The following is a 19,852-nucleotide window of genomic DNA, read 5'->3' as shown; positions in this document are numbered from 1 at the left end:
TCTTCTCCGTCTGTCAACTGTCAATTCTTCTTCTGAAACAAAGCCCTATCCACAACAAAGTCCCGGCAACCAACGCCACAAGTGATTGTGCATGATAATAATAATAGATGTACAATGCATTGAAGAAGAAGGCATTACAACATATGGCCTCTTGTTCATACCAGGCAATTTAAGTGGCGACATTTATGTTGAAAAACACCATCGAACCTTTAATTGTGTATGAATTAGAGAACCAAAGGGACCGATCAAGGCAACCTAGCTCTAGACGAAGATTTGCTGCACTTCCAACAAGATGGGGTACCTCCTCACTATGCAGCTCCAGTTTGGCACTAGTTGGATACTAATTATCCGAACAAATGGATTGGAAGGAGAGGTCCTATTGAGTGGCCAACGAGGTTACCAGACTTAACGCCACCTGACTTTTTTCTATGGGGTTACCTCAAGTCAGTTGTTTATAAAACTCAACTTGCGTCACTTGGGGAATTACGAGAAAAAATTACGCAAGCATGTCACACTATTACTGAAACAACATTTGCCAAAGTTCGTGCAGAATTTGAAAATAGACTGTTTATTGTTTACAAAACAACGGAACCCACTTTGAACATTTACTTAATTGACATTTTTTACAAATTTGGCTCTCGCCAAATACGAATTCGCCGGCTATCACTATTTAAACAGATTCTGGTCTCGTTTTAAAAAAGCACAAAATTCCAAAACTGTTGAAGGATATGTATGTGTTGTTAAGCCCACTGTAGGCGGTGCAAAACTTGTTTAGGTTGTAACTGACGAACTCTTATTGGTCGACGACTCCTCAAACCTGACACGGGTAAACCTTTACAAAACAACGGAACCCATTTTAAACATTTACTTAATTGACATTTTGTACAAATTTGTACTTCAACAAAAACCTCATTAAATTTTCCGTTTAAGTCAAAGTTTCACAATTATGGCTTCACCCTGTATAATTATTATTTATACCATTGGATAACATTTTTTATAGTCTTTTCAATGATGAATCATAAGTAGGGGTTTGCAATTTTTTGATTTTGGTGGGTGGGGCCTAGGGGTGGTAAGTCCTTTTTCATGTCATTTTAGTCCCGCCTTACTATCCTATAAACGGTTTCAAGCTTTTTTCGATATCAGCTTTTGTTCATGAGATATAGCCCATTGTAAGTTTTAAAATTGACACACTGTATACAATATTGTACACGTTATCTTCATTTTTCAAGATCTTAATATAGGCCAATTAACTTAGGTTTTTACTCGACATAACTGTACAGACGGGTTTGACAGTTTAAATATGTAGTATTAGATATTACAAAAAGACTCCCATCTAGGGATTTATTAAGTTTTTAGTGGAACTATTTTTAAATAATCAATCAAAGCATCAAACTTATTATTTTGCTAATTTAAAACTTTACTAGAGATTTGACGTCAACAGACAATTTTAAAAAAACACATAAAATGAGATATGCTACATTAAAATCGGTTAATAAACAAAAAAAACCTGAATTAAAAAGACCACGATGATCCTTAGCTGGCCCCTAGACTAACTGATTAAGTAAACTATTTTAAAAATTACTTCAACAACTTTATTTGCTGAAAATAATTAATATTAAAATTTTGTTCTTATCACTCTTATCAAATATTATTGACGAACAATTGTCAAACTACCGTAATTATAAATAAATTTAGTCAACTGTTAACGTGTTAAGTTTCTGACGAATATTAAATCATTTTCCTTGCGCGTATTACAGCTACTTTTAATAAAATGAGCTTGTGCGCTACTCGCGCGTGTGATAAAAATTGCTATAATTTTTTGACAGAAAAATCCGAAATTTTTCAAAAAACTTCTTTACATATTAAATCTGAATACATAATGGGTTAAAAAATTTAAAAAATTTTTACACAAGTTTTAATTAGATAAAAATATCCGACGAGTAGCATACGATTGTTTTAAAAAGTCTCCAGTTTGTTTGTAATCAAAATTAAGTAATTGCAATTATTTATTTGCATGTTTCTTTCCAAAAAAAAAATTATAAGTTGTACAGACTTTTATTACGAACATTTTGGTAAAGTTTGTTTAGCAGAAAATGGTCGACTTCAATTAGTGCGGTTGTAAATATTATTAAATTTATCTGACTTGGCCCATTGTTAAGACCTTGTACCTCAGGTAAACCATTGTTACCTGAAACCGGGCCTTTTATACAATTATCGGTTAACCCAGGATGTTTATATTCGGTACTAATTGAAGCCAACCATTTACTGCTAAACAAATTTTACCAAATTTGCCCGGTTGCCAGCGAGTTATGGGTTTATCGAAAATCAAAGCACTATTTGGAGGTTTTCCTCTCGTCTATTAGTACTCATCCGTCTAGGTACGGCAGACCCGTTATTATTTCCACTGGCCTATAAGAATGATGTTTCTGTGCCGTTCTGTCAAGTTCTGTGTAGTGTTCTTACTTTTTGCAAAATTTTCGCAAGAACTCAAAAGTCAATTCAATTTCATTTGTTTATGGTCAATTTTTCGCGCTTTCTTTTATCCACGATTTTTTTACATATCATTTTCGTCCAAATCTTCTCGACTGAATATTTCTTCTGGCTAAATTCTAATATGAATTACGAATACGGTACTTGTCTAGTCTAAAGTAATTATTTACATAATAATGAATCTTCCAGTTATCAATAACACGTCAAAATGCAAAGTCAATTCAATTCTTTTATCTTATTTGTTAAAACTTAACGTTCTAAAAAACTTTGAATATAAAGATAATACTATGATTTTATTTTTATTTAGTGTAGATAAAATAATAATGGAAAACAGCAACGAAGTTAGGGAGCTCCTAACTAATAAGGAAAAGTATGAACAATGTGTTGATGAGTTAAAATGTGTGCAAGAAATCAAACATAAACCTGACACGTTGTTTCTTTATTTTACTGCAATTATTGGTAAGTTAGGGCTATTAATATTTTCTGTAATAATAAGCTTCATTATCATTGTTATGTTCATTCAAACTGAACTAGGATTCTTGAAAATATTTCCATTGTTTTTATTGTGTTACGTTACATTTTATTGTGATTTGTTTCTTAATATTATAGCTAATGCGATATATTTTTCATGTTCATAAAATAAAATATTTCATTATACGTTGGAAAACGTCCCAATTTTTTTTTGGTTTTGACTCATCTGCCCATCTTTTTATATTCTCATGCTATCCAGTGAATGATTTGTCAATTTTATCTACCATATTTCTATCTTGTGCTGTGGCCCACAAATTTGCATTTAAGTATAAATATTGTTTGTATAGTATATTTTACTTTTAGTCCAGTCGTCGGAGAGTTGACCCCTAAAATTCATACGAACAAGCTGAATTTTGCAGAGAATATTAATTTTGGGACCCCAAAAAAACGGTTTATCACCTTTACTCCCGGGCTTTCCCCTAAAACCCCCTCCGTAGGGGGGTAAAAAAGCAAAAAAATCGATTTTCCAAGAATCTGTACACCGTAGAAAAAAATGTTTTAACCGTTCTCTTAGAACCAACGCTTGAAGCGACCGTCGATTTTGCATGTCAGTTACGCGCCCGAAATAAATGTTCAATAAAATTTATATCAGCTCGAGGGTAAAAATTTGATATATTTTGATTCAAGTGACCTATCGACAAAAATCAAGATGCGTTTTAAAAGTAAAAGTTCACCTTTCGTATACAGTTTTTGTATTTTGCCGCAAATAAACTCAGATTTTATACACGTGTTATGTATACATAAATAAACGTGGCGCAATTTTTACCATTTTTTATGGTTCTCGTGATATCAATAAAATTGATCACTTTTATTGACTAGTTGTAGTAAAATTGTCATTTTTAGAGATCAATCTTTAAAACCTATGACATGAAATTTCAATTTTGAGTTGGGGTAACAAATATGAGGCATTTGAAATATGAATAAAAAACGCAGAACTTAACGTTTTACATTAAAAACAATCACACGTCACGGGAAATAAATTTCAGAAGACGGTTTTGGGTGCAGTTTTTTGCAGAAGTTTTGTTTTGTATAATTGAAAAAAAAGTTTTAAATATTTTAGATCGTTTGTTGTTAAAATTTCATTGCTAAGTTTTTAAGATTAGGCTCTAGTAATCGAAACTTGATATTGGCTAATCAATGAAAGGGAATATTTTATTGATCTCGTGAGAATCATAAAAAATAGCAAAAATACGTCACGTTTATTTATTTAACACCTGTATAAAATCTAAGTTTATTTGCGGCAAAATACAAACACTGCATACGAAAGGTGAACTCTTTACCTTTAAAATGTATTTTGATTTTGGTCGAAAGGTCACTTGAATCAAAAGATATCGAATTTTTACCGCCGAGCTGATACAAATTTTATTAAACATTGATTTCGCGCGTAACTGACATGCAACATCAAATGCCGCTTCAATCGTTGTTTCTAAGAAAACGGTTCATTCTACACAAAAAATGCTTATAAACATTTTTGTTTAAAATTATCTCAGCTAAATTTTTTATTTAAAACATTTTTCTCTACAATGCGGTGTACAGATTCTTGGTAAATCGATTTTTTTGCGTTTTTACCCCCTGCAAGGGGAGAAGCCCAGGGATAAAAGTGGTAAACTTTTTTGCATCTTTTTTGGGGTTCAAAAATTAACATTCTTAGCAAAATTCAGCTTGTTCGTATGATTTTTAGAGGTTCGGTGGAATTTTCGTCTCTGACGTCTGGAGTATTTAGTTCTGCACCTTATCTAATCATTATTCTTCTTGTCTTTTAATTTTACGTGGAGGATCTGCCTCTCCATGGCCCTTTCTGTTTTAGATATTTTTCCATGTTTTTTTCCTCAGCGTCCATTCTTGTACTGCGTATGTTAGCACTGGTAAAATACATTGGTCAAATATTTTAGTCCGAAGATATTGTGAATATTTTTCATTTTTCAATATTCAAAACTTTTTAAGTTTTGGTCTTATTCGGCGTATTATTTTCGATTTCATTCTCTATTTTCAATTTTATAATTAACCGACGATATAAATATTCTTCTGCTGAGGCTGAACTGCAGACTGTCCGCAGGGTCACAGCTGGCGCATAGTGGACAGCCTTCAGATATAAAGATTAGCTCGGAATATATTAGTCCCCGACCAAGCAGCGGCGATATTGGTAAGCGTAATGGTTATGTCTTAGAAAAATATACTTTAAAATGCTACAGTAGTATAGGAAAAGCATAAGCATAGCCTATAATTTAGGAAACAGCTAAGTCATACTGGTTTGCAGCTATAGAGGAAAAATTTTTTCTTAGATTCAGTGCTGGACACTTACAGGCGACAACTACGTATTGAATTAATCGATTGTAACAATCAAGAAGTCAAACGAAAATCAATGAAATTAGTACAGTGTTATGTGATCTGGCACACAATCGGCGCCATGTCGAATTCAGTTCGACTAATGTGAAATGGATGACCTAGCAGATGGATGTGAACAACCAGGATTGTCTGAGGATTGTTAAAACCAGGCACGCTGCATTTCTTGGAACAAGAACTTATCAGTGTTAAAGTAGATATATGTTGAGTTTCTAAGGCCAAGGACACTGGAAATCTAATCATTACGAAATCTTTATGTAGGGAGCCAATAAAACTGATCAAAAAGGTGCAGCAATACTGGCTCAAAGAACGTCGTAAAATATGTATACGAATATGTCTCAATAAACGATCGCCTAATTAAAATGACTCTCGATGCGCAGCTAACAAAGATCCATGTACCACAAGTAGATATGCTAACATGCATTGAAACATATGAAGTAGAAGAAGTATACCAGATAATAAACTGGAAACATCGCTAATATACGCAAGAAGTAACCATTGCTAATATACCCATATCAACCTTAGCAGATCAGCTGAAAGAGACAGTTGGTTGGTTTGGAATAGGCGAACAAAATTAGAAAGGCTGCTACAGTTTGTCATCTACAGTGAACTTAATATTATAAACACGATGTTTAACATTACCCGCGAAGGTTAGTAACCTTGACTTCACTACTTGAAATATCTGTTCAACACTCAGGTTAGTCCAATCTCTGATATTTCTCAACCAAGATTTCTTCTTTCTTCCCCAGCCTTTTCTTCCCTTTACTCTTTCTTGCATAATGAGGTGTAGAAGAGAGAATTTATCGTTTCGAAGTATATGACCCAGATACGATGTTTTTCTAATTTTAATTGCATTTATAAATTTTCTGCCATGTTAATCACATATTTTAAAATCCCAAATAATGACCGCTATAAAGAAGGTAAAAACTAGAAAATCTCCAGCGGAAAACGTTATACTATGGAAGCACTCAAAAAATGAATTCACCAACTGAATGTAAAACTCCCGTACGATAGTCCTAATCTCCAAAGCAAGTAAAGTTCTTCTTATTATAATTAACAAGTGACTAAAATCAATACTTTTACAACAGATTCCATTACGTGATACACAAGAACAGATTCTTAACCTAAGACAAATTATAGAAAGCGTTCGACAATGTAAAGTGGCATAAAATGTAGCGCACACTAAAAGAAATGGGAAACACCGAACATCTGAGGAAGCTCTTATACGAGCGCTAATGCCATCGCGTTGATGACGCGAGAAACAGGGCGCATAATTTCCAAGTTATACGTCACTGTAGTTACCTCGCGTTAAGACCACTTTGCCCGCGTTATAAGCGCTAGGTATAACTTGATGCGCGTGCTATGTGCAATGCGGGAACTGCGCGCTACTAACGCAGCCGGTCGCGCTAGCAGCGATTGCCGTCGGGATAACACGGACTCGCCGCGCCGACGATACTAAATGTCATTCGTATAATTTACTCCATGGTAGTGCCATTGTCCGGTTGGGTAAAGGCTAATGCTAGTACATTAGTGCTTGTATAACAGGGCCCTAATAAACCTTTAGGCATACAACTATATGTCAATAATGTTTTGAAGCTACTTTTTTGGGGCATACATTGTTAATACAATTTACTATTTTTACTGGATGACGAAGTATAAATCGAATTGTCCAAATAAACCTACTTGAATATACAATTGTGGTTTATTCTCAGTAAAATTAGTAAACTGTATGTCACCAACTCAGCAAACTTTAGAGTCAACAACATGTATTCCGCTTTAAACTAGAAGCCAGCGTTTGTCAAGGATTTATTAGGATATTCAATATACAGGATGATTTATTAGTGTGAGGAAGCTCAGAAAAACGTATTTCTTTTATGTCGTCTTTAATCACCCGATATCGATGAAGTTCTCCATAAATGACCATAAATTTATGTTTTTGTATGAATATAAAATATACCTTTTGGAAAAAATTGTTATTTTGGCTTTCAGAAAATTTTTAAAACACAAAGCAAATTCTTGGGCTAATTTAACATGTATTTTCTATTATAAAAATTTCTATAGGTGTTAAAGCAAATGAGCTTTTGTGGAAATTTAATTTGTAGGGTGTAAGTAAGGTAGGTAGGGTGTGAATATCAACAAAAACGTTAACAAATGAAGAGAATAGAGAATGGGAAACAAAGAAATTAAGAAAGAAAGAAAAAGAATTTATTATGACAATCTCATCTCAAAAAATTAAAACAATAATAGTCAGCAAAGAACCAACCAGATGTAAAATAGAAATTGATGGCATCAGTATTGAACAGGTAATGGAAATAAAATACCTGGGAATTACACTGTCTAGCTATGAAGACCTGGAGAAAGAAGTGAGAGATTAAGTACAAAAAGCAAATAGACTGGCAGGATGCCTTAATAACACTATATGGTGAAACAGACACATTTACATTGAGATAAAGTCAAGAATTTATAAAGCCAGTGTAAGACCAATAATGACATATGCCTTAAAAACAAGATCCGACACAGCCACAACGCAAATGCTACTGGAAACGGCAGATATTAGAGTACTGAGAATCATCATCATCATCATCATCATCTTGGTGCTACAGCCCTTAGAGGGCCTCGACCTTCTCAAGCTTTCTACGCCATTCTATTCTGTCCCTCGCTTGCATTTTCCAGTTGCCGACTCCGATCTTCTCAGCATCTTGTGTTACCCCGTGCATCCACCTCAGCTTTGGTCTACCCCGTCTTCTTATTCCCACGGGTTGCGCTGTTAGAATCTTTTTTATCATGAGAGTACTGAGAATAATTAGAGGAAATACGCTGAAAGATCGAAAAATATGTGAAAACATTAGAAGAAAATGTAACGTACATTGTATAAGTAAATGGACACAAAATAGAAAAGAATAAAGAAAGAAAAATAGAAAGAAAAAAAGAATGTAATAACGACATAAGCAGAATGTAGGAGACCCGTGTCGTCAAAATAGCAAGAGAAAAGTCATCAACCGGCAAAAGAATCCGCCAACGAAAAGCAGAACTGCTTATAAAGAGGAAGAAGAAGAAGTAAGAGAATGATATAGTAATTGTAGATACTGCGGAAAAACAGTTTAAGTGTGTTAATATTTGTTTTAGATTTTGGGACCAACTATACCCAGCTGGGAGATAAAGAAAGAGGAAAGTTTTGTTATTTATTATGTCTTTTGGATAATCGAGTTTATGTAATAGTCAATATTAGGTTTATAAGGGATTAAGCCGCAATTGATTATAATGAAAATTACGTTTTCTAACTAACTTGTGACGTTTCGATTTCAATATTTAACTTAGACATGCCATAAGAAAACAGTTTCAGAAACTTTTGTAATTTGTAATGGTCGTTCTCAGTGATATAAATATTTAGTACGATAAAAACCGTCAAATACGTCATACAATCCCTTTCATTTTGTATGTTTTCAAATATAAATAAATAACTTAATCTAATTACATTTGATTTTATTTCTAGGGATACTTCCCATGGTAATAACTGGATCATCAATAACATGGACCTCCCCGGCGATTTTGAAGCTAGAATCCAATGATACAGCAATCAATCCTATTGGAAAACCAATAACAACATCAGAAATATCTATGTTATTAGGAGCACCTATGTTTGTATCCTTAGTTGGATGTAGCATCTTACAAATGACAGCGGATCGACTGGGCAGAAAACTAAGTCTACAGATCTTGTGCTTTGGCACATTGGTGGGTTTAATCGGAACAGCTTATAGCACAAATATGAAACTGATTATAACTTGGAATTGCCTTTACGTAACTTGTATAGGCACTACTATGATGGTGCTCCCCATATATTTGACGGAAATTTGTGAAAATCACAACAGAGCAAAATACGGCAGCCTGATGTCGGTTTGTCTCAGTCTTGGTGAGCTCTATTGCTTTGTTCTTGGACCAAAATTTAATTTCAAAATTTTTACACTTTTGGTTGGTCTCCCCCTAGTACCATTTCTTATATTTTTCCCATTTGCTCCAGAATCTCCAGTATATTTGTTCTCAAAAGGAAAGGAAAAAAAATGTATAGATGTATTAAAGCGATTGAGAAATAACAAAACCGACAATGAATTAAATAACGATTTTAATGACATACGAGAGGAAGTAAATAAAGTAAACTCACATAATCAACTAAAAATTGTTCAAATGTGGACTGTAAAAGAAGCAAGACTTGGTTTATATTTAGCCTCTCTAGTCCTATGTACACAATTTCTGTGTGGGGTACCGACTGTGATGAGTCTTATGGAACCAATCTTTGAAACGTCGAGTTCAAATATCTCCTCTAATACAGTAGCAATTAGTGTGGGAATTGTTAAAACGATTAGCTTCACGGTCAGTTCCATGATTGTAGAAAGATTTGACAGAAAAATAATGTTATTAGTTTCTTCAGTCGGAACTGGAATCTCAGTGGCAATATTGGGCATATATTTTTATTTGACACATCTTAATTCCCCTTTAGTCTCCCAATTACAACTGGTCCCGATTGTGACAGTTTTAGTGTACGTAATGTCCTTTTCATTAGGTCTTGGACCACTTCCAACAGTTTTAACATCCGAACTATTCACATCCGATCTTAGAGCAACTGCCTTTGTTATTCTCTTTAACACGACAGGACTAATATTCATCGGTTTTTCTTCTGCGTTTCCCTTCGTAGCTAGTATTTTGGGGATTCATTGGTGTATGTGGATATTTGGTTTTTTCTGTATCCTTGGTGCAATTCTTATGTATGTATTTCTACCAGAAACGAGAGGAAAAAGTATAGCGGAAATTCAGATATCGTTGAAAAACTATTAGATTTTTTTCATTTTTTTCTCTGTGATAATCAATTACTTACCACGGAAGTATTCTATTACACGAAAATTAATAAAGCTTTTTTAGCTTTTTTAATAAGGATAATGCGGCGTATAAACGGTATATGGTATTCGCTAATCTTTTCAGTTATTTTCAGATTATTTGGGAATTATTTTCAGAGTTAACACATGATTACTTTTAGTAAAGTTCTATCTGAACCCAGCCTGTTAACTGAATAATTATCTAACGTGCTAAATATATTGCTAGAATTTATACAGTAAAACCTGTGTAAAACGAAATTTGATGGATTTTTTCGATCTTAGAGCCATACGCATGATGGCGTGTATTGAAACGTTTCATTGCGTTCCGTAAATCACTGTTATTTTGTTCTGTTGTTCTGATAGTGTATTATGTAAAAAACATAAATTATTTAAAATTTCTCCTTTGTTCTCTGTTATAAACCTTTAACATAACAGTTTAAAGTCTAATCTGGATGATAAATAAATTTTATATCACAACAATAAATTGGTTTGTTTTTTTTTAGTCTGGCTCCAAAGAACCCCGGCACTTTTCTTATGTAAAATTAGTTTCCATTAAATGGCAACCACTGTACTTACAGTCAGCTGTTTGTTCCTTAAATGTATCATTTTACTGTTTTTGTTGGAAATAAGCCACCATTTTACTTTAAAATAAGTTTATTTTTGACGTTTCGATTTTCACTTCGGATGTCGTTCTCAAAATAAAAAAACAATATTAATTTAAAAGACAACGACACCCAATCTTGACAGAACAATTATTTCTTAAATATTACACATAAGATTAATTACTAAATTACTAATTACTAATTAATATAATAATTACCAAATCTATATAAATAAAAATTAATCTCGTCAGAACGACTGCACAAAATTAGATATTTCTTTTTTTGTTATGTTTGTTATTATCAGGAGAAGGTTTGTGTAAAAGATGATTTTTAAAAAATTGTAAGAAAAGACGTAAAAATGTTTTTCTGTTATTTTAAATTGCAATATAACTAATAGATGGCGCAAAATCAAATGTAGCTTAAATTTAATTTAACAATATTTAAAGGGTATTTACGCATTTATTTAGTGGCCCAAAACATGTACATCCAGATAGCACTGATGATGGAATATCAGTTCCCAAAATGTTCTGGTGTTTTAATATAAACCTTTTATAAAGGAATTTTTAAATAAATTTTTTTAAATATAATAAAATCAAATCTTAAATTTGACGAATATTAATATACCCGTAGTATTCTAATTCAATTGTTTGGTCTGTCATTTGGTCTGTCTTTTATTTTATATTTTTTATTTTACTTTATTATCAAGATATATTTTTTCATCTAGCTTAATATATCTATCAAAGAAAATTTATGAAGCACAATTATTACTTGACAGTATATAAATGTTATTCATTTTCTTTGTGACTTTATGAAAGTGAACAACAGTTACAAAGAGAACAACAGTTCAACACTAAAGCATTTGTCGAAATAGTTCATACAAATTTTCTACAATTGAATCAACAAAAAAGAATTGCGTACGATACTGTAATAGAGTATGTTTCAACTGTAGTAGCGGAAATTTCTAGGACCAATAAAGACTCACCAAACAGCAGTGGCGTTCCAAAAAATACTTATGATTTAAATCAAATTGTTAAAGATAGGTACACACAATTTATTAAACAATGATATTAGATTATATTTTGGGCAATATTGTACTACATATTTTAATACATATTATTATAATATATCACTTACATATATTGCCTGTATGTGAAAGCACAGATACGTATTACAGATTACAGTATTAAAAAATATTGATTACAAAGATTGTTTTAACTTTAAAACCTTTATTATTTATATTATTACTCACTTAAACGTCACAAAGTTAAATAGAAGAATATACGAAATGATTGTAATAAAGTAAAAAAAAATACATACATACAGGACAGTTTGGAAAACTTATATTCACATAGGTTACATAGGTACAGCGTAATGTTAATTTATATTATTCACTTTCATAATCAGATGCAATGTCGTCACTAGAATCATTTAAATCAATCCTTAATTATTCAGTAACTACATCTATGCGACGTTCACTTTCCAAATACTTATCTTCAACTTTGACAACATGTTCACACAGTTTCTTCCAGTTATCTACAGTTATTCTAGCAAATTCCTGTTCCACCAACACTTTTACGTCATCTAACTTAAAATAAACGTTTTGTTTTGCAACTTCATTTTTTATTTTCGCCCAAACCATTTCTATAGGGTTCAGGTCTGAATAATATGGCGTAAGTTTTAAAGAAATATATCCACATTTTTGCAGCACTTTGTCCAATTTATATTGAATATAATCTTGTTTGTCGTTTGATGATTTCATACAATTGCGGTTTTAACATTGACGTTACAAATGGTAATTTTTTTTTGTCAACCAAGATATCGTATCCATTTTGTTAGAATTACTGGTGAGTGCTTTATTAATTTGTACATTATGATATGACGCATAATCAGTAACAAAAACAGATCCAACAGACAAATTGGAAATTAACTGTTCTTTCATCCACTTTTTATAATTTTCTGAATTCATATCATCATGATAATCTCCAGTCTTAGCTCCTGACCTAAAAATCAAAAGCGTATTCTGTCTGAAACCCATCTCCCCACCACCATGTACGATAACCAACCTACTTCCTTTTGAAATGTTTTTGAACAATCCTTTGCCACTGTCATCTGTCCAGCTATTTGGCGTAGTGTGTCCTGCACGTACATAGGTTTCATCAACATATACAATTGACTTACCTTCGCTTCTGTAATATTTAATTTTGTCCAAATATTTATAATTACGATTTTAAGGTTACTGATACTAAATTAGGAATTAACTTTTACCAAACTTTATAGAGTATCAATTATTAAAGATGGTATTATAAGAAACAAAAAATTTGGTATCTATAAAACAATTTGTGTACAATCAAACTCCATTTATTATGTGAGTAAGTAATAATTTTGTAATTAGTGCGATTTCAAATAATTTAATTTGTTTAATATTGCAACGCAACTGCATGGGTCTGATAATAGATATTCTATTGTCTGCGCCATTAACTATTTCGTAGAAGGGCTCGCTACTCGATTTGAAATAAGCTATAGAAGCTGTGAATATTGAATCTAGTGGAAGGTATTTCCTTGATGCTCTGGCATAGACAGAAAAAAACATTACTAATTTTATTGTTATTAGCAAGGATCAAATTAAGGAGCAGTAGCTCTAGAATAAAATAGATTGAAATAAAATAAAATAATAATAAAATAAAATAAATTAGGATCAAATGGAATAAAGTAGAATAAAATAGAGTAAAAATAAAACAAAATAAAATAGGACAAAATAAATTAATATTAAATAAAATTAAAATAAAATAAATTAGTATAAAATAGAGTAAAATAAAATAATATAAAATAGAGTAGAATACAATTAAATAGAATAAAATACAACAAAATTAAATTAGATTAAAATAAAATAAATTAAAAGTAAATGAAATAAAGTAAAATAAAATAGAATAAAATAGAATAAAATTAAAATAAAATTGAATAAAATACAATACAATAAAACAAAACATAATAAAATCAAATCTTGAATTTAACGAACAGACCCGCAGTATACTAATTCAATTTTTTGTTGTCATTTGGTCTTTCTTTTATTTATTTTTTTAAGTTTAATTTATTATTAATATAAAGTTTTTTATGTAGCTTGATATATCTTTTATAGAAAATGTATGAAGCACCATTAATATTTGACAGTCAATAAATGTTATTCATTTTCTTTGTGACTCTATGAAATAGGACAACAGTTGAAAAGAGAACAACAGTTCAACACTGAAGTATTTGCCGAAATCGTTCATACAAATTTTCTACAATTGAATCAACAACAAAGATTGCGTACGATACATTGATAGAAGCTGTGAACATTGGATCTGGTGGAATTTACTTCCTTGATGGTCCAGGATGGACAGAAAAAATATTACTAATTTTATTGTTATTGGCAAGGATCAGATCACAGTAACCCTTCTGTGGGCTTCATCTTAAATATCTGCAACTTTATTAGAAGGAGGACGAATTATTTTGTCTTGAAATTACCATTAAACATACAAATGAATGAAACATGAGACTGCAAAATCGACAAAAATAAAGCAATAGTGAAGATTTTACAGGTATGCAAATTAACCGTTTGGAATGAATGTACATTAACACACAAGACGTCATTACAGGAACTTTGAAAGATATTCGTTACAATTAAAAACATTTTTGTTGAAGCCATGAATCTATTGTCAGTCTGTTCCTTATTTAATAATTATTCCCCAATTAACTGCTGCGGACAAACCAAACGCATGCCAAAAATTATCCAATTTGTGGCGGCATGTAAAGACGCTCCAATTGACCAATAATATGCGAGTATTTTGCAACACAATCAAAGTGCGATTGTGTTTACGAAGCAGTTGTTAGATATTTAAAATGGTAAAGTCGCTATTGACATATCGACCGGATTCATTTCATTACCTAGAGATTTCTGTTACTTAACAGACTCGAAAGAGGAGCTTATTAAACTTAGATACATTATTTAATTTTAAGGCGGTACGTAGTTCGGCCGATCAGCTAGTTGCTAATAAAAACGTACGATAAATTACCATATCGAGATAATATTATGAGTTTTTTACCTGGGTTTACTTATGAATTTTGACAAAAAAATTGACAATAACATTGACAAGTCATCTGCTTTAAAATCTATTATATGTCTGAATCGTCAATATGAATAAGGAATATAAAATTAAATTATTAGAAGAATTTTTTGTATTACGAACTAACAAAACAAAATAGTTTAGCTAAATAAAATAACTGATAGAAGACACTAGCTTACTAGACAATGTATTAAAAAATTTGAAAATTTTTTAATACATTGTCAGATGTTTCTTGCAGAAAAAAGGATGCCTCATACAAAAAAAGACCAGAGGGATTTTAACAAAAATTTATTAACATTTATAATAAACCGAAATTTCTGATTTACTTTTCAACTTTCTACGCAACTAATAAGGATATAGAAACATTAAGGAAACGTAATTTTAAAGGTTTTTATATAACTTTTAAGTTTCTTACTTTCAAATTTGTTTCAAATGCTTACTTTCTGCTGCTTGAAGAAAAAAGCAAAACTTTACTGGTTTATGACTTTAATTTGTTAATAACGAAATAAGTCCAAAAAATCGACTGCAGGAAACATATAGGTTCTTGTTATAGAGGTACATACTACTCAAAACAACTATAGTTTGCTGGGAGGGATCACTGTCACGAGAAAAATAATATTAATAATATCTCTGAGACCTTGATATGCTTGGAGGTCACCAGGTGGAAATTCCACATTTCGCTTGATGCACATTTTTTTTAACCTGGCTTGCCCATTTTGAAGAAAATTATGATCTTGAGATTAAAAAGTAAATGAGATGGGTTAGTCTTTGAGGATTCATACGTTCTAGATGACCATAAAACATCACAAAAGAAAATCCCATGGTTTAGAGAGGAAGTAAAGACAAAATGTGAAGAAAAGAAGAAACCATTTTTACAATATAGAACACACAAGACATACAACTACTCTAAACGAATCCGAAGTGAAACGGATACTTTAGTCAGACAAATAAAAAAAGGAACACTGCAGAGCTTCTGAAAACATATGGAACACGACTTCTACAAAACACAAAGAGAAATATGGAGTTGGCTAATAAAAACAAAACAAATTCAGATGGAAACATGGGCAAACTACTTTCAGTTTCTATTTGCTAAAGGTGACGATATTGAACCACCAAGATCATGAGTGTCCATAAACGAAGAAATATTCATTGAGGAGGGAGAGGCAAAGGAAACATTACGGAAATTAAAAAATATAGAAAATCACTAGAAGAGAACAGAATACCGAATGAACTCCTAAAGTACGGATGACCAGATCTGACCAAATAGCTATTAAAACTAACCCAAAAAATAATGGACCAAAACAGAATACCACATGGAGAATGGAGATCCAGCATCCTAATACTTCTCTTGAATAAGGGGTACACATCGAAATCGGAGAACTGCAGAGAAATTAATTTATTAAACACAACACTAAAATAACAACCAAAGTGATAATACATAAACTGAAAGTAATTTTAACACCACCAGAAGAACAACGAGGTTTTAGGTCGGGAAGATCATGGAAGATGAAATCATTAGAATAAAACAAACCAGCTTATCTATGTTTCGTGGACATTATGAAGGCATTTGACCAGGTCAAACTACCAGAACAACACAATAAAAGCAAAAGTATAAGGAGAACTAATTGACCCAATTGAAGCTGGCCATGGGATAAGACAGGGGATTCCCTGAGTCATCTATTGTTTAACCTGATCATGGATGAAATAATAAAAGGGTAAGAATAAAACAATAATAACAAATGGGAAAAAACAACTTAAAATATTTTAATAGAGCAAACAGAGCCGCAAAATGACTAAATACAACAATATGGAGACACAGAGAATATGAAGAACAAAAAGAATGCTAGAAACAGTATAGATGAAAACCCTTAGAAAAGTAGATGGTAACCGGAGCTAGATGTACAGATATACGAGGGTGATGCAAGGTGGATCAGGATTAGGTGGAGAGCATCAAGAACTGGGCTAGAAATAAAAGAGTAGAATGGGGCGATCATGTAAGCCAAATAACAACAAGTAGAGTTGTAAAGACGGCAAGAGACGGTTTTACAATAGGAAGACGATCAGTCTAGATCAGGGAAGACTACGAAAACGATGGAACGGCAAGTTACTGGAGGCACATTGAAAAACAGACATGTCTACACAAGAAGAAAAAGTTTCTGATTCCCAAATATTAAGAATAATGTTGTGAACATGTTTCCTCTTCCTCATTCCTTGAGCTCTTGTCAGGGCGTGGTCACACTAAAAAATATCGTTAACTTGCTATCTCTATTGGCTGCAATCCCGTACCATATACGGCTTTCTGTAGGATTTGCTTGAGCAGATGCTTTACCGTGTCAAGATTATCGAATTTCCACTCGTTGTAAGTAATTACCTAAATCAATATTGGCATTCCTCAAAACTTTAACATTAACCATTTCTTTTATGGATTTCTTAAAGATAGCCACATGATCAACTTGCTATTCACCAAGCATTAAGTTAGGATGTTTTCAAGTTTTGGCTTTTTTCGAGGTAGATGGTTGAAAGATGTAGATATAAAAACCAAATCACAGTTCTTGCAGATATCAATGAGACGTTCTCCATTTTTATTTGTCATTCGATGTGCAATCACCAAAAAGATTATTATATTTTATTTCTCGTCCAAGTTGCGCAATCATTAAATAAAATAATAGAATGATGTTTTGATCTATTTTCCATTTTTATTTTTCCCCAACGTTTATGAAGATTCTGACTCTTTATTATTTTATTCTTAGACAGAAGCATGGAAATTAACAATCGTGCAAACTTTGTTCATTGATTTGAAGGACAACGTTGACATATTTCCACAAGATGGACATAAATCCAAGATTTATTTTGTTGTTAGCTATAAAATGAGTGCCTAGATGTGATATAATTTTCGATACTCTTTTGCTAGAAGTAATACATAAAATTGATATAGTTTCTTGAGTACTTATCGTTGGCTTTTAATTATACTTATTAACATTTTTGGCCATTAATGTCTATTGTAGATTCTATAAAAAGTTGTTATTCTTTATTCTGTACACAAAAATATATTGAGATAATCTTATATATTAACTTATATAAATTTTGTAGATACAATATTTCATAACATTAATTTCGACATGTCGTGTCTACTTGAAAACAAATTCTACCTCATTATTTAAACTTAAATAAGTATTATAGTTTATGGCGTTTTATTATGTTAACAAAGTTTTTATTATATTCGTGCAAATATTGTTTAATCGCACATTAAAAAAACAGTTACGGCACGTATATTTTAAGGGAATATTTATATATTTATACAAATAAACACCATACTTTTTTTTAAATTAAGTTTTATCATTGTTTAAATAGGACTTTTATATACGAATATTTGAAATTAAGCGCCAGGACTAACTCTGAAATCCAGCCTTACAGGCCAGTTAGTAAAATTGGTTTTTATTTTGTTGGTGGTGGTTTTTGTGCAATAAAATATTATTGCAATAAATATTTTTTGAACACGTAATTCACAACTTAAAACATATTTCCTTCTTCTTTCAATAGCTATTGACTGTCCACTTCTGAAAGTAAAGCTCCCTTGGCGTTTCCATTTTAATTTATCTTTTGCTACCTGGTGGCAGTGTCTTCCCGCTTTTTCTTTTACAGCGTTCAGACATATTTTTGAAGGTCAACACACACGTAGAATACCTGGGCCATATAATGCGCAATGAACAACGATACAACCTACTTCGGACCATACTTCAAGGTAAAGTGCATGGGAAAAGAGGTCCAGGACGAAGAAGAATATCCTGGCTGCATAACCTGCGAAAATGGTTTAACTTAACCACTACCGGACTTTTCAGGGCAGCAGTCAACAAAGTCAGAATAGCCATGTTAGTGTCCAACATCCGTAACGGATAGGCACCATAAGAAGAAGACACACACGTCTGTTATATAATGTAGGTATCCATTTGGAAGAGAGAATAAATAAATTAAAGCAAATGCAGAATGAATACAGGAATGATATAAGAAGATCTAAGAAACAAAGGTGGAGTGACCTGCTTCAGGATCTCGAAAGGGACATCTGGGGGCAGGGCTTCAAGACTGTCTGTACCGAATTGAAGGGGAAAAAGACACCCTACCCCCTGCCTGAGGATGAGAAACTCCGTTTAATACGGGAACTCTTTTCTCAGATGGAGGATGGGCGTAAAAGGGTTATTGGTTTCGTAGATGCGGAACCTTTTCCTGAGTTGGAATTCGGCGAGGCAGTTAGACGGATGAAGATCCGAAAGGCACCTGGCGTAGATGGAGTTATGCCGGAGATAGTAAGACTCGCCGCACTAAGATACCCGCAGGTTTTCCTGAGATTACTAAACAAACTGCTTGAACAACAGCAGCTTCCAACAATGTTGAAAGAGGCTAAGGTTGTCCTTATCCCGAAAGGTAGAGGTGAAGAGGACGAGGTACGATTTCGGCCAATTTGCCTTCTTAGTTCGACAGCTAAATTGTACGAACGGCTTGTGAGCGACAGCTAGAAGAAAAGCATGCGCTGAGTGTCCGCCAATATGGCTTTAGGGCCAAAAGATCTACCATAGATGCAGTCACAGAAGTAACCTCTTTAGTTACGCAGGATACAAAGAGATAAGTGGCTCTTTTCCTGCTTGACGTCAAGAATGCCTTTATTGCGGCATCATGGGAAAAAATCATGTCCAGGCTGAGAAAATTAGGCGTTAGTGAGCACCTGGTCAATGTAATTGACAGATACTTTACTGACAGGTCCATAAGAGAAAAAGATACCAGCATCAGTTTGTCGCAGAGTGTTCTGCAGGGTTCAGTACTAGGTCCCATCGTCTGGAATGTCCTGTACGACGGGGTGTTGAGGCTACAGATGCCAAGCTTATGCCGATGATCTCGCACTGGTTGCGAAGGCGAGTCAGAA

At 32.7% G+C, this 19,852-nt stretch overlaps 2 protein-coding genes across 3 annotated transcripts in view; one reads left to right on the top strand and one right to left on the bottom strand.

Annotated features, from left to right (window-relative positions):
• Nucleotides 1-19,852, bottom strand: part of DAAM (disheveled-associated activator of morphogenesis-like protein) — a 524,757-nt gene that overhangs the window by 375,959 nt on the left and 128,946 nt on the right. The gene's annotated exons all lie outside the window — the stretch shown is intronic.
• Nucleotides 2,798-10,716, top strand: LOC140439879 (facilitated trehalose transporter Tret1-2 homolog). Its single transcript, XM_072530045.1, has 2 exons — nt 2,798-2,949; nt 8,858-10,716. The coding sequence occupies exons 1-2, from the start codon at nt 2,814-2,816 to the stop codon at nt 10,192-10,194; spliced, it is 1,473 nt and encodes a 490-aa protein (XP_072386146.1). The 5' UTR covers nt 2,798-2,813; the 3' UTR covers nt 10,195-10,716.

This window comes from Diabrotica undecimpunctata, chromosome 4 (genome assembly GCF_040954645.1).
Source record: "Diabrotica undecimpunctata isolate CICGRU chromosome 4, icDiaUnde3, whole genome shotgun sequence".
Classification (NCBI taxonomy): domain Eukaryota; kingdom Metazoa; phylum Arthropoda; class Insecta; order Coleoptera; family Chrysomelidae; genus Diabrotica; species Diabrotica undecimpunctata.
The sequence above is the reverse complement of the archived record's forward strand: the minus strand, read 5'-3'. Positions and strand labels throughout refer to the sequence as shown.

Excerpts from the sequence above, each read along its gene's own strand:
- LOC140439879 (XM_072530045.1), top strand. The coding sequence starts at position 2,814 with ATGGAAAACAGCAACGAAGTTAGGGAGCTCCTAACTAATAAGGAAAAG. Across the intron at positions 2,950-8,857 it reads TTATTTTACTGCAATTATTG|GGATACTTCCCATGGTAATA; the intron begins GTAAGTTAGGGC and ends TTTTATTTCTAG.